Source organism: Delphinus delphis, chromosome 4, assembly GCF_949987515.2.
Source record: "Delphinus delphis chromosome 4, mDelDel1.2, whole genome shotgun sequence".
NCBI lineage: Eukaryota > Metazoa > Chordata > Mammalia > Artiodactyla > Delphinidae > Delphinus > Delphinus delphis.
The window spans coordinates 95,313,561-95,339,589 of NC_082686.1; the positions used below are offsets into that span (position 1 = coordinate 95,313,561).

The 26,029-nt window shown below is 41.6% G+C and overlaps 2 protein-coding genes across 3 annotated transcripts in view; both read left to right on the forward strand.

Moving 5' to 3' along the window:
* Window positions 1–3,005, forward strand: part of TNIK (TRAF2 and NCK interacting kinase) — a 410,793-nt gene extending 407,788 nt beyond the window's left edge. The window contains exon 32 of the mRNA XM_060011144.1: window positions 506–3,005. Coding sequence (XP_059867127.1) covers window positions 506–589 — 84 coding nt within the window. The 3' untranslated portion in view covers window positions 590–3,005. The remainder of the gene's footprint in view (window positions 1–505) is intronic.
* Window positions 3,006–24,185: 21,180 nt separating this feature from the next.
* The window catches only part of SLC2A2 (solute carrier family 2 member 2), a 36,773-nt gene continuing 34,929 nt past the window's right edge, over window positions 24,186–26,029 (forward strand). Inside the window, exon 1 of one of the 2 annotated variants that reach the window (XM_060011146.1) lies at window positions 24,186–24,267. In XM_060011146.1, the coding sequence (XP_059867129.1) occupies window positions 24,253–24,267 (15 nt within the window). In that variant the 5' untranslated portion in view covers window positions 24,186–24,252. The remainder of the gene's footprint in view (window positions 24,268–26,029) is intronic. The other variant, XM_060011145.1, reaches the window with a different exon arrangement.

The following is a 26,029-nucleotide window of genomic DNA, read 5'->3' on the forward strand; positions in this document are numbered from 1 at the left end:
AGAACCACTTTTTTTTTTCTTAATTGAGAAATGAAGTTGTATAGTAGTCAGTAGGCCCCAAATTCCCCCTTGACTTTGGAAATGTGAGAGGATTCTCTTCATTCCCAAAGTCTGCCCTCTTGTTATCAGGGGAGCCCCTGTGGCTTTCCAGAAATTAACAAAGGACGTGTTGTGTCCTAGACCAGAAATCCAGCATATTATCCTAGCACGAAACTCCCTTGTAAAAAGTGACCGCCCAAAGGGTTGTTACAAGGCAAGATATAGCCCCTTCTGGGTCCCTGAAGGCCAATGCCACAGTCAGTCATAGTAACCTTCATAGGAATAAAGGCAGGGATGTTTACAGAGGATGCACTGTATTAAAAGGCACTTTATAAACACCAGCCATTAAGTCTTAAGAGCTGACACATGGCAAGGATAGGACATGTGAGAGAAAATGGATGGACGGTTGAAGAAAAGAGGGAAAGAAACCATGCAGTTGAACTAACTTCTTTTTAATTTCAAACAGGTATTTTTTGCATCCGTGCGATCTGGAGGAAGTAGCCAAGTGTTTTTCATGACCCTCAACAGAAATTCCATGATGAACTGGTAACAGAAGAGCACTTGGCACTTATCTTCATGGCGTTATTTCTAATTTAAAAGAACATAACTCATGTGGACTTATGCCAGTCTAGAGGCAGAATCAGAAGGCTTGGTTGACCATACCACTTTACCCTTTTCCTCTCCCTCCACCCGTCCCAGTACAGTCCATCTTTCAATGTTGCAGCCTGGTTGAGAAGGAGAGAAAAAGGTGGCAGGAATTTCCAGGAGATCCCCAAGAATGCTGCGTTGTCTGTGGACAAAGGTGGACCATGTGCTCTTCGGAGTTAGGGATAGAAACAAATATTGTGTGCTCTTATGATTAAGCTGTGTTCTGGTGGGTTTTTGAGTTTTATTTTGTTTTGTTTTTTTACCTTTTTTCTTTACCCCTTTACTTTGTAAGAATGGGGAAAGAATGCATACTGAGAAAATGTCTGTTTTTAATTCTGTCTGCCTGCTAGCTTTAAGTATACAATGTGTTGTAAAATTTCCAATTTCGAATGGTGAGAGACAGCACAATAAATGTACCTTATCTCTTTACACTGAAGGCCATAACTACATAGTGGGGTAATTGTAGAACTCTTTTGCCTTCACGAACCCAAAAGGTTGCTTTTTGATAGCAACTGCTAATGGATTTTTAAAAGAGAAGAAAAATACTAGTTTTCCCCACTTTCGGGAAATAGATTTTAAATGGCTAAACTACTAGCCTTAGACTAATAAAATCAACTACCATTTTTGTGAGTCTGGCAGGCCCTATTTTATATGGCCCTGTACAGAACAGAGTGTGTTGAATGGGACAGTAGTGCCATTGAGTTGAGTTGGCTCTAGTGAATGAGGGACTCTATAATACAACATTGCCTCAGCGATTAGGCAACAGATCAGGGCAAAAGATGGGATGACAGAGGGGGTCAGACAGAAAGAGCTTCTGGAAACAAGCTAAAAATGTATATACACACACACACACACACTTTTTTTTTTCCAAATGCACAAAACTTCCCAGCTAAGAGGTCACTCTGTTCGGGCTTCGTTAGGAGTTAAGACTTTGTTCTTTCTGGGAATTGGAGAATAAATAAGATCCAGGCTCTGGTCGTTCCCAGCTTTCTCCTGAGGGTGCCACTTTCCCAAGATGAAAACTGTGACTGAAAAAATAATAATAATAAATGTTTCTGAGCTGCCTGTGTTCTCTCTGGGTTGGTGAGAGAAGGGACTAGACTACTAAGCCTGCCTGAGACCCAGCGGGCATCATTGGTTCAGATGTTATAGAACTAGAAAGCAAGGCTTTGGCCAAAATTCTGAGACCCTAATCATTTTACCTTCCTCCAAATTACCCAACATATGGTAAACAACATTTGTGCAGAATTTGTATGTATTTCGTTCAGGTTGACTTGTGTCCTTATAGACTCTTATGCGGATGATTCGAACTTTTACGTGACTGTCTGGGATTTTTTTTTCCAAAGCTACCAGCATGGCCGCCTGTGGTATCAAGGTGTTGCAAAACGATATCTGTGTTGCGCTTCCTGTTTTAACCTACCTCGTTTCGTTTGTTTTGTTTCACTGTTCATCACAGCAGTGTTATCTCCAGGAGACATATAGAGAGCTCAACTGGCAATCTCAGGTGCACTTGATATTTTAAAATAAAACAGTAGTTGACCAAATTGTTCTTCTTGAAAATTTGAAAAAAAAAAAAATCCAACAACAACAAAACTAATGTGGCTTGTTTCTGGAGAAAACAATGACTCTAAACAGATCAAAAAAAAAAAATCTATGATCCTACTGATTTTGCCTAAATACATGAGCAGCTGATGTGCTATTAATGAGAACGAAATACACGTTAGGAAAATGGCGCCATTTCAATCTGGTGGCTTGGGCAAGGGGGGAACAGGGAAGGGGAAATATTCTAGTTCTGTTATAGATGATTCTGCCCCTCCTGTAAAGGTGGTTGTCATTTGCATTTATTTTAAGCAGGTAACACAGGAATGGAATTGAGGATTATCTTCAGGCAATCACCAAGATGTCCTCATCGTGGTCCCTTTAGTGCTCAAAAGCAATGATATCCTCCCGTTCTCATTTTTACTGCTAAGGTTCTGCTGCTGAACAATATTATCTTCACAAATTCCGTGCAACAAATTCAGCAATAACGTTGTGGATTGAATTTAGCAACTACTGTAATTGGATGCTGACGTGGACAAGATATATTGATTTGGGTCTCATCCCCGCATGTGATTGCCACCAGCTCTTTATATTGCTGCTGTGGTATTTTAAACCAGAAGCTTCTTTAAATTATGTTGCAAACTGATCTTTGTTTTTATGTTTTGTTTTGTTTTGATTTCTAAGTGGTAAGTTCGAAACACACAGCTTTAAATGATTTTTTTATTGTGGGATTTGGGTACAGTTAAGAAATAAAAGGGAATCATTGTGTTTAAACATAAGGTAGTTTGTGAATGTATTTTTTAAAGCCTAGATTCATTGAAACAAAAAATCATAAGAGAACAATATTAATGCAGTCTTGTTTACAGTATGTACAGTGACATAACATAGAACATGAGCTTTTCTGGTGCCAACAACAATAAAACACAGACGTTAAACATCAAGCCATGCCTTTTATATTTTTGTACAAATATCTTACACAGAGTACAAGGCAAAACCAAATTTAAAAAGGGCCCCCCACAAAGCTGTGCTCCTTAAAAGATTTCTAAAGAATTCTTTGAAGCTTTTATCTCCAAAAATACATTTTCCTCCATCAGGACTGGCCCTAGCCCTGAAATACTGAGGCCTAGGTCATGCAGAATATTTCAGAATAACTATTCTTGGGCCCGTAACAATTCCCAACTTTTTGGTTTGCTTTAATTCTTTGTTCTTTTTTTTGGGGGGGGGGCAGGGGTGAGCGGGTGGTTGTGCTTTTCATCCCCCTTAATATCATCTTAAAAATAAAATGAGCCAGTTCTAGAGATAAAATCCCCAGCAGGAAAAAATAAAACTAAAAACTGAAACTAGTTTCAAGACCAAAGAAATTTTTATTAAGATTTCTATACAAAGAGAAACTGAGCCCTCTCTCCCTCAAAGTTAAGTTTCTCTAGATCTCTTCTGTCCTTGCTACTCTCAATTGATAATCATGCAGTAAAATCCACTGCAGTTGCTCACACCATCGTCGTGGGCCGGGGTCTGTCAGGTGACTATCATTGCTGAGTGCTAGTCGGGGACGCTAGAGAAGATTCCTCCATGCAGTGGGTAATGGGAACAGCGGACCTGTAAGATCCCTTCAGATGGGGAGAGTACTCTCTCTCCATGCCAATTACATTCAGACCATTGTCCTTGCACACAATATAAGTGAAGACAGCTTGCACCAAGTGCCACATAAAATCTAATGACTCTATTTAGATATCATTTTTCTTGAAGACTTTCAAACAGTGCTTCAAGAAGGCTTAGAGCTACTGCAACGGTATAGGTTAAGGCACAGATGACATCCCACAAGGCCACTCAAACAGGGACTCCATTTTTCTAACACTTTGACACAGCTTTCCAAGACACGCTTCTTACATATGTTGCATCAAGTACACATTTTTTAAAAGCATCTTAATTCCTGGTTGTCAAGACCTACTAACAGTTTTCTGTCTGCTCTTGTGACTTATTGGTAATTGGTGTCTCTGGTCCCTCCTGTGCAGTAGATTAGAAAGAGATGTGAAATTCAGGCCGGAGCCATTTTGGTTTTGTCCATTGCCAGACAAGAAGCGGCTGAAGTCTGACCTCACATTCCATGAAGTTTAAAAAAAAAAAAATGTTTTCCCTACTAGTATGTGTCCCACTTCCTGTCACTGTATTCTTGAAATGTTGAAGAGCTATTTGTGTTAATAGTGTGTGCTGTCTTTGAAAGTCTGCTTGAACAGGCATCACTTGCATTTGTGCTGACTGCTTTCAGGTATAAGATGTGCTACATTATTTTTAAGAAAGAAGATGCAGTTACTGGTCAAACTTTTTTTAACCTTCCGGAGGAAAATAGGAGAATACCCATAACATGCTGATGGCAATTCTGAATGACGCTGCCATGCTCCCGATGTTCCCAAGTCTCCTGATTCTATGTTCTGACCATCTCAACAGTTTCTGTGAATTATGAGTTACCTTTTAGTTCATCCCGCAAAATTTTAAATCTAACTATATCAAAGAGTAACAAACACATCCAAAGCTGGCTTCCCTGAGACTATACAGTTACAAAATAAAATCCAAAAATCTGAATTTTATTTCATTTACCTGCCAGCATTTCTCATAAATACCATTACATTTTGGCCTTGATCAGGATTGCAATATCGAGAACCTTAAAATGTGCTGCTCTCCTTTTATGGGTCCCAAAATGGGTATAAACTGATCTTCTTTCAGAAGCTCCAGCAAAAAAGAAAACCTCCTGAGAATTTGCAAGTTCATAACTGACCATTTGTACATGTCTACCAAATATTTTCTAGTGTTGTTTGATTTGCATACTGTATCACTGTTCTGGGACTTTTTCCGTAGACAATTAGAATATTCAAAAATTTGCATAGCATCAAACAGTATGAGACCATAACTCTCTGCTTTGAACTTCATTCTTCTAGGGCTGTCATTCCAGAAAATGCCAGAATGCACCAAAATAAAACTCATAAAAGCATTTTAAAAGCAAAAATCCCTGGATAAGTTTTGAGATATTCTAAATTCAGACCAAAATCTTTGACTCTGTCCATGATGCCAAACATTTGGATGAAGACTAGAAAATACAGTTTAAAATAGAAATGCTCCAAAGTTTCCAGATTTTTGCTTTGTGTAGATATCTTCAAACTAACTCAACTCTTTGCATGATAGGGTTTGGTTTTGATGGTTTGTTTTTATCACACTAAATTGCATTGCACAGTTGAGGCTGGGCAAATACTGGAGGAAAGGTGAGTTTTCATTTCCAGCAATGGATCATTGTTTGTCCATAGCAAATATCCATGCCCCAGCTGCCTCTTCCTCCTATCTCTTCCCCTGGGGTTAGTATTAAGGAATAGTAATTCTGTATTATGGTTTATTTAAAAACCTCAGACATCACCCTGAATCAGAATTTCAAGTGTTAGGTGACAGCAAGAAATAAATCTGCAGCAGGAAAAAACAAAAAAGGATGACAGCTTGGATGAAGTTTAAAATTGGATGTTGTGAAACTATTTTTGTGCATTTTAGCTATCTTTTTTTACAATGTTAACATAACTGTAGAAATGCCAAATTTATAATATTGGAAGGGAAAACTATCATTTCGCTATGCCTACAAGTGTTTACATTGTTTAAATCTCCAGTTTTCTAAAGTGTTTTAAATTGTCAAAAACGTGCTGAAACTGGCTAAGTCTCACCTGTGTCAGGGTATAAAAGAAGAAAATCTTCTTGGCATATTTTCTAGTCTGAACCTTTTGGTTACTTTCAAGTATTTTTTTTTTCCCTGCATTCAAAAAGCCTTCAGTTACTGTTGTCTAAGTTTGTTCCAAGCTGTAGTTAGAAATGATCTGATAGGTTCTAAGCCGGGGTTTTCCCATACTGTGACTGCCACACCCTGGAATATACTATTTTATGTTATCTCTATCAAAATGTGAAAAATAAAATATTGATAGTAGTAGGACGCCTGCTTGTTCTTCATTGCCACTTCCAAACTATTATCCCTTCTTCCTTCTCAACACTTCAATGCTTTGAAGCTCTTGCCATCAGCCTATAAGTTCTCCAGTTACCTTCGGTCACTCCCCCTCTTTGCTTCAGTATCTTGGTTCTTAGCTCACTGTCACCATCTCCAACACCACCCTTGATTAATTCTTGGTGATTTCAAGAACCACTTAGAGAATCCCTGGCTTCTCAGTTTCCTGATCTTGAACAGTGAAACTTACCAATTACCTCACCACCTCCTAAACTGGTAGCAGGCAATTCTTCCCCTTTGCTCTAGGTGGATCCCATCCACTGTCACCAAATAAAGGTCATCACCCCAAAAATCTTCTGTGTCACCAGCTTGACTCATTCTGTTGGAGGGCTGCACTGCATTCATGCAGCAATCTCTTGTGTTATAAACACCCTGGGCCCCACTACCATCCCTAACTGCCATCTTACTTATCTGTTCCCCTTCACACAAAAAAAATAAATCAGCTTTCCATCCCCACCACAAGCAGCTCTTGCTAAGGACACCAGTTATATCCACACTGTCAAGTGCAATGGCCAGGTCTCTGACTTCGTGCCGTTTAATTTACCTGCAGTCTTTAACACAGGGAATAACTCCTTCCTTCTTGAAGTATTGAATAGTTTCTCAGCTCTGGGACATCCCTCTCGTGTTCTCTCACCTCTCTGACCATTCCTTATTGGTCTCCTTTGCTGAATTCCTAGAGTGCCCAGCACTGGACATCCCCTTTCTAAGTGATCTCTTCTAGTCTTGGGGTTTGAAAAACCATCATATTTTTATGAATACTCATATTTTTATCTCCAGCCCTAATCTCTTTTCTGAGAGCCCGATTTATATGTCTAACTACTTACTTGGCATCTTCATTGGATGCATAATTGACATCTCAAACTCAACATATTTAAAACTACACTAATTTGCACCCCACCTACAGATCTACTCCCATTACAGTCTTCTCTATGTCAGTAAATGGCAACTTTGTTCCTCCAGACCAGAAGATCTTATCGTTTCCCTTCATTTTTCTCCTTCACATACCGCATGCAATCCATTAAAAACAAAACACCTTATTCCCCCGCACCGGCCCACTTTAGAAAATACCCATAATCCAAGCTGAGACCATGCCACATTTTGCCTGAGATGACACTTTTAAAACGTCCACTAATATACCAGTTTAGGCCACTTTTCTGCTCAAGTGGTCAGTGTCTTCCCATCTCACTCAGAATGTCAACGTCCTACAGTGGCCCATAAGGCCCTAATAAATCTGACCTAGCCTTTGCTCCATTCCCAACCACCACTACCATTTCTCTGACCTCATCTACTGTTACCCTAGTTCACTTTGCTCCAGCCACACTGCCCTCCTTGCTTTACCCAGGAGACCCTCAAAGCATGCTCCTGTCTCAGGGTCTTTGCCCTGGCTGTTTCCTCTGTCTGGAAAGCTCTCCATTCATGTGTCTGTATCATGTGCTCCCTGCTTCCTTTGGGTCTCTGCACAAATATCCCTAAACTATCAGAGACCTACATCAAATAATTTCCAATCCCCCACTTAGTCTCTGCCTTTCATAGCACTTATCAACATCTAGTCTGTTCACTGGCCTATCTCAAGTACATATAATAATGCCTGGAAAATAGTAATCACTCAGTAAGTGTTTATCGGATGAACGAATGAATGAAAATAAATAACAGAGTTTGGGGATTTTTTATGAAGGTATAAAACTAAAAGTTCATTTTCATTTCAATATCAAAACAAAAAGCTGTGTTCAAAGTCTATATCATAAAAGCATAGGTCTGCTTGCATGTAGATAATGGAAAACCTAATGGATGTCCTTTCCTGGAAGGCTATTGTGGATGGAAAACACCTCGCTATAATCCTGGCTGTACTTTCTTGCTCCATGAATCATCTTAACAGGCCAAGCTGCAGGGTTGGAAGAGAGGCTGTCATATAGAACCTTGAGAAAAATGTATTTCAAAACCATTACATTTATACAGATAATGATCCATTTTAAGCTACTGGCAGTGCAATAAGTACAGAGTTACTAGAAGTGGGAAGAGGATACTGAATTTTGTTTTCTGGTCTAAATGTTTAAAAATGATAACAACAATTTTTTTTCTAAAACAAGAAATAAACAGCATTAAAGGTATTCTGCCAAATGCAGCTTCAAGAAAGCCTAATGACATTCGGGTCTTATGATTCTTCCAAGTGACAATAGTTCTGAGGCTTCCCTGGGCAGCCTCTAACATCTGTATATATTTAGCTCCACTGAATGTTGTTGCATGAAGTTTTGTTGTAGGAAATTGACACATGCCTTCTGACGAATTTATTGTTTCACTCAGTCTTGTAAAGGTCACAGCTTGTAGCTTCAATTTGTTCAATCATGTATTTCCCTGCTCACTTAATAAAAGAAATATTTTAAAAAATAAAGGAAGAAGATAATGAAATGATGTAATATGAAGCAATATAACAGTGAAATCATTTTTTTTGTTCCTCTATTATTTTCCATGCCTTTTCACAAATCTGTTGAGATGAAAGATAATATATAATTCGTGCTAAATAGCATGGGTGATGGTCTTAATCAATCTTTTCCAGGACCAAAGCCACTTCTGGATTCCATGGTACTTAGCTGTAGATTCCTGGAGTCCTTTACAGAAGATACAAAGCATTGGTTCCAGGTACAGGTAGAGAATGTGGAACAGACGCTGAGAAATGCCCAAGGTGTCAGTCGTTGTGAACAATCTAAGCATCACAAATTCCAGTTGTATAGACACCTTAAATGATTTTAAAATGAGTTCTCAATAATTTATGTGAAAATATTTGAGTGCTGGTTTTCTTTAAAATGGAATATCACCAGCTTGAAAACATGTTTTTATACATCCATAAGCAACTAAGTTCATGTCCCATGACAATAACAATTTGAAAGAAGATCACCTCCAGCCAAGAAAAATAGTCATCTTGGTTTCCAAAGTTCAAAGTTAATTTACCAGATGGTGTCGTGAGGACATGGACTAGCAGCATCATGGTCTGACCAAATGTTTTAGCCCTACACCCAGTGCTGCATGATCTCGGGTCATCTTGGATTACTAAACTCCTTTAGTAAAAGAGATGCCAGGGCTTCCCTGGTGGCGCAGTGGTTGAGAGTCCCCCTGCCGATGCAGGGGACGCGGGTTCGTGCCGCGGTCTGGGAAGATCCCACATGCCGCGGAGCGGCTGGGCCCGTGAGCCACAACTACTGAGCCTGCGCGTCTGGAGCCTGTGCTCCGCAACAAGAGAGGCCACGACAGTGAGAGGCCCGCGCACCGTGATGAAGAGTGGCCCCCGCTCACCGCAACTAGAGAAAGCCCTCGCACAGAAACGAAGACCCAACACAGCCAAAAATAAATAAATAAATAAATAAAATTAAAAAAAAAAAAAGAGATGCCAGTTAAGATTGAGGAATTTAGGGCTAGAAGGCATCACTGGACCAGAAAGAAAGAGCATAGCCTTCAGGTCAATCTGACGTTTTCCCCTATCTCACCCTTCCTCCTCACTAGGACAGCCATTCATAATTGGAGGCCCATCAATCTGGGCAGGCCAAAGTTATCACCAGTCCAAGACAAAGGACAACACAGTGAGCTTTCCATAAAGCTCATTTAAAGACAGTCTTTAAGGAGGCAGCATGTTCTCACTGTATAGTGAAAAGATGTATTTGAGAGTCTGGTGATGATATATACACATTCATTTCATTAAATGTTCTAGTTTGGTAAAATTAAAAATTGGCAGTCTTTTTGTTGGTCCCCACAGGATTTGGGGTCGTATGGGGTTTTGTTTTTGAAATTTTCCTGCTTAGTAAAAAGTTTTTTTAATGTGGTAATAACTGCTCTAGAGTACTTATAGAAGTCCAGATCTTTGTTTAGTATAGAAATGTACTGCCCATCTCAAAAATTGAAGGGATAAATATAGAAAGGGGGGAAAGGGGGAAGAGCATGATCCAGCATCAGGAACAAAGCAGATGCCCGCCCTGGTGTCCATAGTTAGACTTCTGACGCTGGCTTTATCCAGGTAAGTGGTGGTTAATTTCAGGCAGAATTCAAACAGCTTCCACAGGCCTAAGTACCAGTGCAGAGTGAACATGCTGTGACAGAAGACATTGCACAACACAGAAGTCATCAACTAACTGCGTCCCAGCCACCTAATAAGCCTGAGTTTCCCAATCATTTTAAATATGATGACTTCCCATCGTAACCACCTACGAAACTAAAAAGCAGCAAAAAGTTCAGTAACACTTTTAAGTGAAACTGCAATTTATAAGCCACACTCATTTGAGAAAAAGTACTTATACATGTGAGTCATTTAGTCTACAAACAATGCTTGGTATATGCTTGGATACTGGACTCTTTGTTATAGATCCACAACCCCAAGCCCTGCTGAGGTCCCTGGCCCATAATTTGGAAAACGTAACTATAAGCATTTTCCCTAAGAATCTTCATTTGTATATTGGTTGTGTTTTATGGCAATGTTTAGTGTGTATATATTAACAGTCATTGGTTCAGTTCATCTTAATAAAGCTGCCTTATCACCTTCAAGTATCAGAGAGCTCAAAAAAGTTCATCATAGTATTTTTATTTTTTGCCTGTTTATATGCCATCTTATTTTTTAAAGTGTTTGAGACAGCCATGATCTGACTTTTGACAAGCCACCAACACAAACCCACCTGTGTAGAGAAAAGCAAAGCAACCATTTATTTACCAGCTGCTCTATACATAGCAGGCCTCACCACCGGACGCTAAGGCAGAAACAGCAGACGAAGAAATGATCCCTGCCCCTAAGGTGCTGCAGTCTCCTTTTGCTCCAGGGCAGCTGGGGAAGGCAGGGGAGGAATACAAACAGGCACAGAGACAATAGCGAAAGAAGCAGAGCCCAGCATTTGACAGAGGAATGCAGGGGCTACTATGGGACTGAAGAGAAGGGACCCTCTGCCTAGAATGGTTACGGAGGGCTTCCAGGAGCAGGTGGCCTTTACCAGGTTGTGGGACAGGAAAAAGGGAGAGAGGCATTCCAACAAGAGGGAGCGGCTTGAACAAAGGCACAGAGGAATGAAGAGCATGTGGGCCTGGAAATGGCAAGGAGTTCAGCATGACTAGAGACAGTGCTGGTGGAGCAGGAAAAACAATCACCTGAGTACATGAGTGTGGAGCACAGTCTTTACACCCCTATGCCAGTCCTCTAACATAGGCCCCAGGGCTTTCAAATTCCTGATTCAGCCAGCTGCCTGGCCAACGTGGGCAATGTTTGATGAATGAATCACGCCGTCAGTTAAGAACGCAGTGATTCCTGTGTGTTTGTGGTGAAACCCGTGAGAATGGATCATTTCGTGCATGTAATTCCCAGCATTCTTTTAGTTGCTGTCTGTAGGACTAAGTCCCCAGATTTCTTCACTGAAGCCCAGCTTTGAAGCATGAAGCTGGCCCGGGCCCTACTCGCCCAAACTCTCCTGGTCATAGGAATCACCCGCATGCTGGTTACTCAGGCAGACCTTCTGGAACACCCCAACCCTGCTCTGAGCAGTAGTCTGTAATTTGGGTGCCCATGGTCTTGAACCACCCCCAATCCCACACTTTGAGAGACACTATACTTCTGGAGTTTTCCTTTCTTCCCCTTTGAACAATTCTGCATGTTTCCAGTACGTCTAGACACCAAAAGTGCGTGCAAACAACCACCCTGTTTCATGTTGTGCAAGCGTCTTGGTACCATCTTTCGTCCCAAGTAGGGATTGCAGAAGTCTTGCCCAGGTGCTGCTGTGACCAGCCAAATGGGACAAGCTATCTGGGCCACCGACCTCACTCCTCATCTACCATGCTACTTCCCTTCGTCACTGGTGCACACTCTTCCTCACAGCCGGGAGCTTTGCTACCCACGGGGGCCTAAGCCTCCTACTTGGAGACGCAACATTGCAGCCCATGGCCTCAGCTCAGAGGGCCTTGCCGAAGACACAGGACGCCTACCTGCTCTCCTACTCGGGTCATTTTCTTCTTGTTTTCTTGAAGTTAATAACACCTTTTACTTTAAGATATACCCTTTTAAAAGTACATTCTATTGCTATTATTTTTGCCTATTTGCATACACTTTGCTGTTCTTATATGGCTTTGAACTGCTTTTCTTTTTTCATGCTGACCCTCTTTCTATCTCAAAATTTCAAACCTCCATTGACTTTTACCATCTTTTTTATTGTCTCTTAGATTTAGGTTGAGATAAAAAATTTCTATTGCTACTTTAATACTTGTCTTTTTTGTTTGTTTGTTTGTTTTTTGTTTTTGGCGGTACGCGGGCCTCTCACCGTTGTGGCCTCTCCCATTGCAGAACACAAGCTCCGGACGTGCAGGCTCAGCGGCCATGGCTCACGGGCCTAACACTTGTCTTTTTATACTCAACTTCTAATTTCTTTTACTTAGCTATTTACTTTTTTAAAACTTTTTATTGGAGTATAGCTGATTTACAGTGTTGTGTTAGTTTCAGGTGTACTGCAAAGCTATTTATGTTCTATTTAACCTCTCCCTGTTATTTTTATTTTATTTTATTTTATTTGGCTGCGTTGGGTCTTTGTCGCTGCGCACGGGCTTTCTCTAGTTGCAGCGAGCGGGGGCTACTCTTCGTTCCGGTGCGCGGGCTTCTCATTGCGGTGGCTTCTCTTGTTGAGGAACATGGGATCTAGGTGCGCGGGCTTCAGTAGTTGCAGTGCGTGGGCTCAGTAGTTGTGGCTCGCAGGCTCTAGAGCGCAGGCTCAGTAGTTGTGGCGCATGGGCTTGGCTGCTCCGCGGTATGTGGGATCTTCCCAGGCCAGGGATCGAACCCATGTCTCCTGCATTGGCAGGCAGATTCTTAACCACTGAGCCACCAGGGAAGTCCAACCTCTCCCTTTTATTCGGCAGTTGTATTGATTTCTGCTTCTTTGTGACTTTAAATCCTTCTTACTTTGCTTTTCTCCTTTGAATATTCTTATGCTTAAATATCTCCATTTACCTTTGTATGTTATTTGCTTTTATGCTTTTTCCTCTTTTTATTTACATTTTGTGCTTTAATCTACATTTATATTCTCTCATTACTCTTAATTTCTTGGTCTCTTGGTTTGTTTCATTGGTCTTGCCTACTTTTTATATGTTCTAATTATTTGTTTCATTATGCATTTTAATTTTTTCCAACATATTTAAAAATTTTCCCTAATTTTAATTTAGAGCTCGTTCTGTTTAACCCCCTCATTTTGTGAATGCAGACACTGAGCTGCAAAGAGAAGAAATAACTTGCTCAAGGTCTTAGGGTGGGCAGTGGTGGAACCTAAATAAGAAGCTGGCTCTTTTGGTGACCAGTCTGGTGCTCTTTCGACCAAACCACTCCATCAACAATGACCCTGCAAAGCGCACCCGTCCTCTTTAAAATAAAGAACACCTGAGTAGCATCTCATCCAAGAACATTTGGTTCCTGAGACATCAGAGTCACGACTGTGATTCAATGTCAGTGATCACCCTGGGAGAAGGTTTTCCTTGGCCTTTCACTAAAAGGACATGAGAAAACAATAGGAGAAAGGGAAAGCTGAGAACTGGGACTTTATTTGTAAAATACATGGAAGAACAGAATCTAAAGTCAGAACACAATGTGTGAGCTGGGGGACCCTAAGCAAACAGACATCTCTGAGCCTCTGTTTTCTTATCTCTAAAATGGGGATCATGAAGCCATTCCTACCCTTCTCACATTTGTGTTATGTTGATCAGATCAAATCACCGATAAAAAAGCTCTTTGTAAACTTTGTGCATCGTTGTTATTATAATGCCCACAAAATTCAAGAGAAATGTTAGAAGAATAACTACATTAAAAAGAATACCATTTTTACTTTTTAAATATGTATATTGGTTTATCTAAAGAGGGAAAGAATAAGGTGCCTTTGCCACTCTCAATACCCAAAATCATATTTTTCCCCTTTTTTCCTTTTTTAAAAAACCAAATTACCTTTTTTTGACGTTCTGTTGTTTGATGCACATTTCCATTTGGTGCTCTTGGGTTTATAGTCCCGTGTTATATGCCTGCTTCATTCCTTAAGTTTCAATGGTTAAAAAAAAGTGAATAACGCTACCTTAATGAAAGATACTTTATAAGAAAGTCTGTCTTTAGACTCAGATTTGATCTTACTAATCAAGCAGTGACTTCTGTGGCAAACTCACGGTTTCTCCCCCGATCTAGTTCTCGCTTCCACCTTCCCAACAGCACTCTGCTACAATCTTTGTGGAAGTTAACGATGACAGTCGCAAAAAGCATTACCTTGTGCATCTGGTGCTTGAGATGCTTTTTGATTTCATTACTCAGTAAACTTTTCAGACAGCAATCTTTCAGTGCCTTGGCATCTGGAGCGGTGTTCTCCTAGGCAGAGCTGGCTCTGCAGCAGCAAATTAATGGATTAAAATGCTAAGGGAATTCTCACTGGCAAGAAATCTGTAAGGACAATGGATGAGTCAGGTCAGGTGCTACTGATAAGGACAAAAGGATCACGGACATTCTAGTGTTGGGGCCGTCTCCTAGCCAGTGCTATAACCACCAGAAATGAACTAGAATTTGTCACTCAGGACACTTAGCTATGGGAACACTCGACCATCTCTTTGCCCTTCATTATGAAGCCATCGGCAAGAAACCTATCCCTATCCTTGCTGTGATCTTACATGTCTTGGAAGGACAAAATTTCAGGGAACTTAGAGCCTAACTCTTCAGAGACCACGGCTCCAAGTCCCTGAGTGGTTCAAGGTGGGCTGGAGGGCTGCATCAGCAGTGCAACAAGAAGGCTCCTAGGACAGCACTCTTTCCTCCCCACCAAGCCACATCCCTGACCCTCTTCATCTTGCTCCCATCAGTGGCAAAACAAAGGCACCAGAGCACACTGTAAGGCTTGGTTGGAATCTTACAGATGGGTCAGGGTGAGAGACCCTGTGCTCTTGCTGTAGCAGAACAAAGCAATTTCCCCCTTCAGCTCAGCATAGGCCACCTGAGGAGCCTTTGGGAAGAGAGAAGAAAAAGGAGCGAACAGAAGTGAGAAGAAAGGCAGGACGCAAACGTGGGGTAGACTCCAGTTGTGAGGGGAGACCGTGGCCACCACAAAGGAGGGCTCCATTCCGCAGCTGCCTTGGACATCCCTGGAGGCTCAGAGGATTGCTTCTAGGACAGTGCACACTGTGTTTTCTACTGCATGGAGGCACCAAGGCCCTGAGCTTCCATTTTTGATGTACTCATTTGACTCACTGATGAAAAATGAAAACAACTTCCTCTCCCCACCAACCACCACAAAGTGCTTCCCCAAACCCAGTCGCCCTGTTCAAAGAGGGAAGATGATATCAAGTTGTAAGGGAGCGAGAAATTCTATTTGGGTTTATTTTTACCAGTCTTGCCACTGACTCTCCAAGTCTCTGAACAGATGCCAGAGCCCACACTAGGTGTTGGTAAGCACTGGGGATTTTCCGAGGAGAATGGGGCTAATAAATTGAAGCTGATTATGTCTCTTAAAGATCTACAAGACAAAAAAGTACCTGGTCAACAACTCACCCATCACCGAGTTGCACCATCTGCTTGTTACAGTACATTCCTGGAACTCCTCTATGTCTGGTAAACAGCTGTCACGAGAACCATTTCTCCCTGACACTGCTTCTTTTATTGGTGACCTATTGGTCAATAACACCGAGCAACATTGTTTGTTATACCTCAGTGATGACCTCATGATCTTCACTCCCACTTTTTTATGTCAACCACATAAGCCTCCCTTAGTACCCCGCAAGCTAGCAGCAAAAGCTACTGAAGGCAGTGGTAGAAAATAGCACACTGTCGGAAAATGATTAACCCACAGACATTAAAGAGACACAAACTCATGAACAGAAAGATGCCCTGCAGAGAGTACTGTGGCCGTCGAGGCACACTTGATTGAAAAATGGTTAGGAACAGAGAATTTTAATTGACTTATTTTAAACTGAGATGACTCAAGAATGGCAAACAAAAATTTTCTGCATGCAGTAGCACCATCCAATTTAGACTGAACTGCCCAATGATTAATTAATTTGGGGCAGAGCCCACTGATAAATTACCATAGGTGCACATCTGTCAAAGGAATTTGTCACAAATTGTCAAACCTTCCTTACGTGAATGGCACAAATCCAGGGAAGTGGCCACTCAGTAGGTGGCCCCTTGTTCTTTTAATGAGCCAAATAACACAAACTCCAGGCTAAAAAAAAGGGAGAAGAGCTCACATAGCTAGTCAACCCTGGGAGTCACAGGACCCTATACTAACTTTTGGAGAGGATGTTAAATTAAGAACAAATCATGGAAACTGACAGCAGAAAAATAATGACAGCTGACATCTACTGAGAGTTTACTATGTGCTGGTCTTTATTCTAAGCACTGTATCCATACTATCTTATTTAACCCCCGCAAAAATCCCATGAATCCAATACAATCTCCGTCTTACACATGAAGAGACAGAGATTATCTAGTTTGTTCTACAGATGAAGTCTAGAGAAGTTAAGCAAGACTTACCCATAGTCAAAAGGCCAAACGCTCTGGAGAGGGAGAACCCAGAAAACATCTTTTGACCCCAGTCCAGTGCTCCAAACCCTTGTGAGAGGGTGGCATGAATTCATTTTACAAGGTTCCTTGGGTTCCGAAAAGATATAAAACCATTCCAGGAAGGGAAAGTTTTTCATCCTTTCTAAAGTGATGGCCACCAGGCTGAAGGGGTCAGCCAGATATCATCTGGTCTAGCAGAAGTGGTGACACAGCTGCTCTTCTTCTCATGTTCTCTCTCAGACAAGCATAGGCCTGGGGTGCTGGAAAAGGATATCCAGACACCTGAGGAATTGTGCATCACTTGTCTATGGCTTCTGTGCCATACCAAGGAGGGCAAATTAAGAGGAAGCTTTTTTTTTTCTTTTCTTTTTAATAAGTTTGTTTATTTATTTATTTATTTTTGGCTGTGTTGGGTCTTCGTTGCTGTGCACGCGGGCTTTCTCTAGTTGCGGCAAGCGGGGGCTACTCTTCGTTGCGGTGCAGGGGCTCCTCAATGTGGTGGCTTCTCTTGTTGCAGAGCATGGGCTCTAGATGTGCGGGCTTCAGTAGTTGTGGCTCGCAGGCTCAGTAGTTGTGGTGCACGGGCTTAGTTGCTCCGTGGCATGTGGGATCTTCCAAGACCAGGGATCGAACCCATGTCCCCTGTATTGGCAGGTGGATTCTTAACCTCTGCATCACCAGGGAAGTCCAAGAGGAAGCTTCCTGAGGAGTAGTAGTTAAATTAAAACTTCATCCTAACATGGCAGAGAGGACAAATTTGGAGAGGAGACAAAGTGACAGAAACAATTAAGAGTAGAAGATTCAAAGGGGATGGTGGATTGGAAAGACACCTACCAAACTGAAAACAGAGACATCTCTGAGGAGCTATCTTGGTTGAAGGTGGTGGTAGAGGGTTATTTCACCTTTATCTGTATTCTACAAAATTTTCTCAAGGACAGTGGTCTCATGTATTTATGTTTAATTTGCTATTAAAATGAAGTAAATATTTTTGAAAGGAGAAAAAGAGACAAAGGAAAAGTGAGGACAGTGCCTAGACTTGTACAGCTATTGGGTAGCTTTTCATCTGGTACCTGAGACTCCCAATGTGGGTCATTGAAAGGCTGTTAAGGTCAGTGTATCTGTCCAAGAAGCAGACAGTCACAGCCCCAGTGACCAGGGCTACTTCCTCTTCCCTGCACCTGGGGCTAAAGGTTTGCCTTTGGGAGGGGGTTAAGAGGTCCCACAGGCCTCTGTGTACATTTGGGTTTATCACCTAAGATTGTCTGAGTGTCTCCAGGTGACCACTGAGCTAGCCAGAAGAATCTACTAATCCCTTCTTATCCACCTATAGATTCATTGAATTGACGCATTAACAGGCAAGTTTAAAAGAAAGAAAAGAAAAGGAATAAAGGAAATAGGGCAATTTATTGGCTGTCACAGGCAGAACTGGCACAAACAACCTGCCCCATGTCCTTCTCTCCTAGTGCCAGCACAGGACACTCTCCTTAAGATCCTAGCAGGCTCCCCTAGCCATGGATATGGCTGAAGATAGAGACCATCACTGACCTTGGACAAAGACTTGACCTCGCTGGACCTCTGCCAAGGCTCATTTCCAGGGGAAGCCCAAGGGGTCAGTATGGGTCCCAGAGCACGATCGGGAACCATATGCCAGCCTCAGCAGGCCTTCCTGGAGACCTGGACTCCGTTCCTTTTAGCGTCCTCCATCTTTCCTTTTTCACTCATTGTTCCACCCAACCCACACTCACATTACTGTCTGTCAGAGAAATATCTACACTTAATCAAACCCCTCCCTCAAGTCTATTACATCAGAGCTCAGACTTCAGTGCTCATTGGATTATTTATTCCTAAAACCTACTCTAAGAAATAAGGGTCTAATATTATTGGCCCAACTGTCTCACATTGCTTAGGGGCACAAAGTTTAATGAAGGCTTGAATTTGAAACGTTTCGTGGCCACTAAATTGTCTCCAAACTATTTACTTAAATTGTTTAGGGTCTTCTAAAATTAAATAATCTCAAATCCTTATTCTCAATACATTCAGTAAAGTCCTCATTTTATCTTTTCACAAGGAAAGCTATCATAGGGATTCTTATTAAATGGGTATTCTCCATATGACAGTTGACTTTCTATTTGGATTGTAGGTAGAACTGAAAGAAGGAGTGAGTAGGCGTGAGGGTCTCTAGACTGGGCGGAAAACATGACAATGCTTTTGTAGTTTAAACAACTGTTCACTCTTACCCTTAGTGGTCAGGAATCCAGTTATTAATTGTTGAATAAGTTGGGCCATACAGCATATGAATGTAAAGAGAGCCAACGTTCACTGTGGAGTAGATCACATGATGACAAGCTTCAAAAATGTCTTGCAGAACAGTAACAACGATGGTGGGCTATAGCAGAAAGAACTGAAGCTAAAAATCTGGGTTTATATGGAACCTAATAGGTTGTCATTTGGGAAAGTTTGAGCACTCTCAATGTAGGCTCTAAAACTTGGATCCCAATCCCTATAGCATGTAAATTCTTGGAAGACAGGAATCTTATCTGATGGGTTCACTGTTGTCTCCAGTTCGGGCACATAAAAGATAATCTACAAACATCTGTTGAAAGGCTGAGTGAGTAATCACAGCTTTTCCACTGATTAGCCATGGAAACTTGGGATAGATCCTTCAATGCTCTGAGGCTTAGTCTTCTCACAGGTAAATGAGAATATTCTATTTAAATGGTGCTATAGGGATGAAGTGACAATGTGTGAAATTCTGAACCATGGTAGGTGTTCGATAGTTTAGAAAGAGGTGGTAGGAACTTGATGGTTAATTATTTTTCTAACTCCTAGTTCATTTGTGAAGTTGCCTCTTGCCTTGCTGGTTGTTTGTCTAAAAATTGAAGATAATCTTCACGCTCAAAAGACCCAAACCATCCTGAAACCTTTTGAGGAAGGGTTTTTTTTTTTTTTTTTGCGGTACGCGGGCCTCTCACTGTTGTGGCCTCTCCGGTTGCAGAGCACAGGCTCCGGACGCGCAGGCTCAGCGGCCATGGCTCACAGGCCCAGCCGCTCCGCGGCATGTGGGATCTTCCCGGACTGGGGCACGAACCCGTGTCCCCTGCATCGGCAGGAAGACTCCCAACCACTGCGCCACCAGGGAAGCCCGAGGAAGGGTTTTTAAAGGCAAGGTGAGGAAGAGGGTCGAAAGGTGCCGGATCGGCTTGTGGACATTCTTCTGATTGGTTGGTAGTGCGGTAACCGGGTGGTATTTCGGGAATCAACATCATCAACCTTCTGGTTCCAGCTAGTCTGGGATCTATGTGCTTGCGGTCAGCATGCGGTAAAGGGTAACTTCTTCCACCTGGTGGGGGTTTTAGTATCTGCAAATCAGCTCAAGGGTATAGCTCAGGATATTACCTATAACCCCCGAGGAGGAACTAAAGGTCCTTGACTTTGTTTTATGGCTAAACTATGATGATCTTCTCTTGCTTGACTATTTTCCTTTGTTTCTGCATTGTCTCACTTCACTGATTAAATTTGCTCTTTGGAACTCAGGGACGCTAAAGCTTTTTTACAAACAAGAGGGAGAGGACACGGGGTGTGTTGTGGTTAGGAGGGGAGTCTGTTCCCGGGAAGGCCTCGCAGGGTCCTGCTTGGTTTCAGTAGGACTGAGTAGCTGAAATTTAAATTTTTAATTAACTTAAGTTGAAATAGCCACATGTGGCTAGTGGCAACTATATTGAACAGCACAGATGTAGGATATTCTTATCATCACAAAACATTCTATTGCACAGGGCTAGTATGGATGGTTCTTAAGGCCATTATGTCTGATGAGTTCATCTACAGAATGGATGTAGATAAAAAGAAGAACAGGCCAAGGACTGAGCCCTGGACAACAATACCATTTAGAAGTCTAGGAATAAAGAGGGAGTAAGATAATAAGAGGCAGTGGCCGTTGAGTTCAGGTGATCTTATTGTCATGAGAACAAGAGAAGAAAAAGTTTTAAGAAAAAGGATAGTACTCCAATGGATACAGAATTGTCCATTAGCCTTAGAGAGATGCAGATTTTGGGGAAACCCATAAAAAGCTACTTCAGAGGCACGGTGAGGGACAAAAACCCATTTAAGTTAGATTGAGGAGAAAAGGATGGTGAGTAGTGAAGTGAGTGTAGACAATTTTTCAGAAGAGTTCTGCCATGAAGGGAAACAAAACAATAATTCAATTAGAAGATGAGCAAAAGATATGAAGAGACATTTCACCAAAAAGGATATACAGATGTCAGATAATTAAATTATATGCCCAACGTCATTAACCATTAAAGAAATGTAAAATAAAGCCACAGTAAGATATCACTACACCTTACAGAATGGCTAAAGTAAAACATAATGACAACATCAAATGATGAGGGTGCAGAGAAACTAAATCACTCATCCATCCCTTGTAAGAATGTAAAATGGCGGTTTCTTAAAAGCTAAATGTGCAAATACCATCTGACCCAACAACTGCACTCATGGACATTTATTCCAGAAAAAGAAGACTTAATGGCTACACAAAAAGGTTTTTCTTTATTTACATGAATATTTATGGCAGCTTTATTTGTAATAACCCAAAACTGGAGAGGACTGAGATGTCCTTCAAAGGTTAATGATCAAACAAGTTGTGGTACATCCATTCCATGGAACAATACTAAGCAATAAAAGCAAACAACGGATACATGCAACTTAGATGCATCTGGAAGGAATTATACTGAGTGAAAAATACCAACCTCAAAGGTAGCATGCTGTGATGATTAATTTGATGTGTCAACTTGGGGCCACAGTACCCAGACATTTGGTTAAACATTATGCTGACTAGTTCTCTGAGGGTTTTGGAGGAGATTTATATTTAAATCAGTGGACTTTATAAAGACGCAGACATAGAGAATGGCCTTGAGACACGAAGGGGAAAGGGTAAGCTGGGACGAAGTGAGAGAGTGGCATGGACATATATACACTACCAAATGTAAAATAGATAGCTAGTGGGAAGCAGCCGCATAGCACAGGGAGATCAGCTCAGTGCTTTGTGACCACCTAGAGGGGTGGGATAGGGAGGATGGGAGGGAGATGCAAGAAGGAGGTGATATGGGGATATATGTACATGTATAGCTGATTCACTTTGTTATACAGCAGAAACTAACACACCATTGTAAAGCAATTATACTCCAATAAAGATGTTAAAAAATAAAAAAGAAGTAATCAGAATGTGACTTGAAGGGTTTACAAAGTGAACCCTAAAAAAACAACCACACAGAGCTGTTTCACGCAGCCCAGAGGGGATCTCTGGGTGATTCTGGACACTGGCACACCTCACTGAGGGACCCCCATCCGGACAACAAAGCGAGAAAAGCCTGACTTTATCCCACAGCCAGGGAAACACGAAGACACCTTCATGCAATCGGACCCGCAGCTCCTCGGGTGGGCGCTAAGGCAAACTCTCCTGAGAGGTCGAAATGCATTATCAGTTCTCCGGAGGCTAAATCCCAATGCAATCACTGGAACAATTCCTCCACCCTACAGCCGGAGATAAAGTTTCAGCCATCCCTAAAATGTGCAGAGATTACTTATTTCTGAGTAAGAGAACAGGAGAGGTCTGGGCTAAACCAGAGGAAACTGGTCTAGGTGGCTTAAGGTCCAGCGTCCCGGTTAAGCGAGTGGCAGGGCGTGTTTCCAATGAAGAAAACAGCTCCCTTGCGCGCTGTGCGCGCAGCTCCAACCCGGCAGGAGAAGTTAAAGGCTCCACGGCCCCACGCAGCACTCAAGGCCATCTCTTAAAAGGAAGATTCAAAAAACAAAGGTTGGTAAACAGAGGGAACTATCATTTTTGACAGCCGCACAAAGACTTTCTGGCAGAGTTTCCTGTCACTGGAAAATGATTGCTAAGGAATCGTCTCCTGATTAAATACGCTCAGACAATTGGTCATGCGCATCACCAGCTGAAACTGGAGCAGAAAGCCAGGAGCCGGCTGTGCACTAACAGCAGCGCGGCTACCTGGGGTCTTTAAATTCTGATTTCAAAACTGCTCCCCAAAGCTTGACTCTACAAGGGAGAGTGCCTTATGTTGTGATTCAATGGGTTAATCCACGTAAAGCGCTGAGAGCAGCACCTGGCACTAAACAAGAACTCAATAAAGATTAACTATCTTTGTTAGTAATATTCATTCATGCCTTTCCACTCAGAAATTACTGTATTGCTGTTTATGGTTGCGTTTCTCTCTCCTTATGCATTATGAGCTCCAAAGTGTCATATTTATATCATGCATCTCAGAGCCTGGGACTGTGCTGGGCTCAATAAAAGTTTGTGATTTGAATTGAATGATACTCACTTGCATTACCTTGCAGAAGTGATACAAATGAAAAGAGTGGGGAAATCAAAGACAAATGAAATCTGAGCCTCCTTTACCTCCTCATTCTGTTTCCTCACTTATGGGGCTGTTCGTTACATCTTCCCTGCTGGACACTGGTTCCAGCTGAGCCTCAGTGGAACCAGTAACACGGTTTGCCAGGCACAGTTCAAGCTCAACCAATTTTGATGTCACCTGCCCCCACCCCCACCCCGAGACTGGACATGGTAGAGGATGTGCAGACGGGCACAAGCCCAAGCCCTGGGAGATTTACTTGAGAGCTCCACTACTGCCTCCTTCAGGTGCCTCTTGACATACACCGAACCAGTAACTATAACAGCAAAAACAAGAGCAACCAACATTTGCTGAGCACCTGTTATTCACCATGCTAAACACTTTCATATATTACCACATTTAACCCAACCAATAAACAAAGTGTATATTCTGTTATTTTCATTCCATCAGGTGAAAAAACTAAGGCACAGAAAAGTCACAATGAGCCACTTGTTTAAGGTCACACCACCAGTAAAATGGTGAGATTCAAACCCAAGTTCCTGACTCTCCAAACGCATTCAGGTAACCACTCAAGCCTACAGTGAGCTCTGGCCACACAGTCCAGCTCTGAAGCGCAAAGCACCACAGAACTGTTTCTCTGCAGGGCAGTGCATGTGCCTCCCACGCACCTGTCTTTCTTTTCCCCACGGCATAGCATGGCAGCCCAGCTTCTCTCATTTTCGACAAAAGACCCCAAAGATTTCTTTTTTCACCTGCCCCTGGTTACTGCCCCATTTAGAACGTGCCTTAAAACATGACCGCCTCTGGTTTCTAACTTACACCTAAGGGACCTGCTCCCATCATCTTTCCTGGTGGAACAAAGGCATTGAAGCCACAAGTCACAGAGGCAAAGCATTTATTGATTGGATTCCCATCAATATTCACCCTCTGCCCAGGATTAGACTTGGCCTCATGCCTTCTTTGCTTTGCTCCTCCTACTCTAATGTATAACTAGTCTCAGGAAGCTGGAGGAGGACAGTCAGGGACTGGCCACTGTATCTGCCACACTCACTACAGGACTGGGAATTAAGAGGAGGACTCCAACCCACAAAATGACAGAAGATAAGGTACAGTCGTATTGTGTCCATTTGAGGACATGAATAGGGAAATCTGTTGAAGTCAGTGAGCATGTTGAGGATTTGGGGGACGTTGGGTGTAGCTGTCACATATCAAAGCTACTTCTCTTGGCCGATTGATAGTTTGGCTGCTAAAAAAATCATATTTTTTATTCAGTAATTGGGACTTTAAGGATATTTGCTCTCTTTTCTGACTAGTCTGTGTAATGTTTTCTCGAGCGGTACTACATAACCATATTATGGAAGGAATGTGCAAAAAAGGCATATTAACCCAAATCTAACTAATGGTGAAACGGATCTGAAATCTTCAAAAAGATCAATATTCGAAAAACAAGGGGTAGAAGGCCTGTTTTAGATTAAAGGAGACTAAGAAGAACTGATGACCAAATGCAACAAGTGATCTTAGATGGTGGAAGGAAGGAGAAAACAGCTCTAAGGGACAATATGGGGATAGTGAGAAATTTTGAAAATGGTATATTAGATAATGTTTGATAACTATTACATTCTTGGATATGATAATGGTATTGTAATTATGTAGGAGAATGTCTATGTTCTTAGTGAATACATGCTGAAGTATTTAGGAGTGAAGTGACACAACTATCTGTTACTTATTTTCAAATGATTCAGCCAAAACAACACACACACACACACACACACACACACACACACACAGAGTTAAACAAATGTGGTAAAGGTTAACCATTGGTGAACATAGGTGAAGGTTATGGAGTGTTCACTGCACTACTCTTTCAACTTCTCTGGAGATATACTTTTCAAAATAAAAACTTGAAAATAAAAAGGGTATAGTGCTGTTGCTGTCTTCTAAGTATCCCCCAACCAAATGCACCCACCTCTGCACACAATCATACAAGTGGGTAAATGCATGTTAGAGTAGGACCTCTAAGTTCTGATCTGGTGTAACTTACTCTGCTGAGCCATCTTTCATGACAGTAAGTGACAAGGCTAGGAGCACAGGCTTTGCAGTCAGGGACCTGGATTTGGAGTGTACTTACCTGCTGTGATACTGGGGTTAAGTTATTTAACTGGCCTATCCACTAATTGAGATTTTAAGGATATTTTCTCTGTTTTCTGAGTAGTCTGTATGATTTTCTCGAGTGCTTTTCTCTATTGCAACAAATTAAGAACACATTAGGATATAACGTAAGGATATAGTATGGGATATACAGGGATTATAATAGTTCTCTACTGTATGGGTGTAATTAAATGAGATAATATTAGAGAAACTCAGATGACAAACATTTTAATGTCAATAGTTATGTATTTATATAATGTGTATTTAAGGAATAACTAGGATTTCATGATTTCCTATAACAGCCCAGGATACAGCTAAAGTAGTTAAAACTTTAAAAATAGTATAAAGACAAATATTAAGTTAATAACTATACAGATGGTATGTAGATTTGGCAAAAATTATGAAGGTAGTGTTCAAACAACTGAAGTTTGGTAGATATTGCAAAAAGAAAGGTGCTTAACCACAGTGCCTGGCACATAGCCTATGATCAAGTTTCATATAGAACTATCCTTAAATTCTCTTAGGGGCCTTTAGAAATTGTGTTGTAGTACTTCTCTTGAGAATTAAGGAATTGCCTAAAAAGGGAACCCAGAAAGAATGAGAACTGATGTAAAGCACAATGTTATAGCTTTGTAAAACCACCCAGACTTTGAAAGCAGTGAACTAAGCATGAGACTGAGGGTTAGGGGACCTGGGTTCTCACTCTGGATATACCCAGTA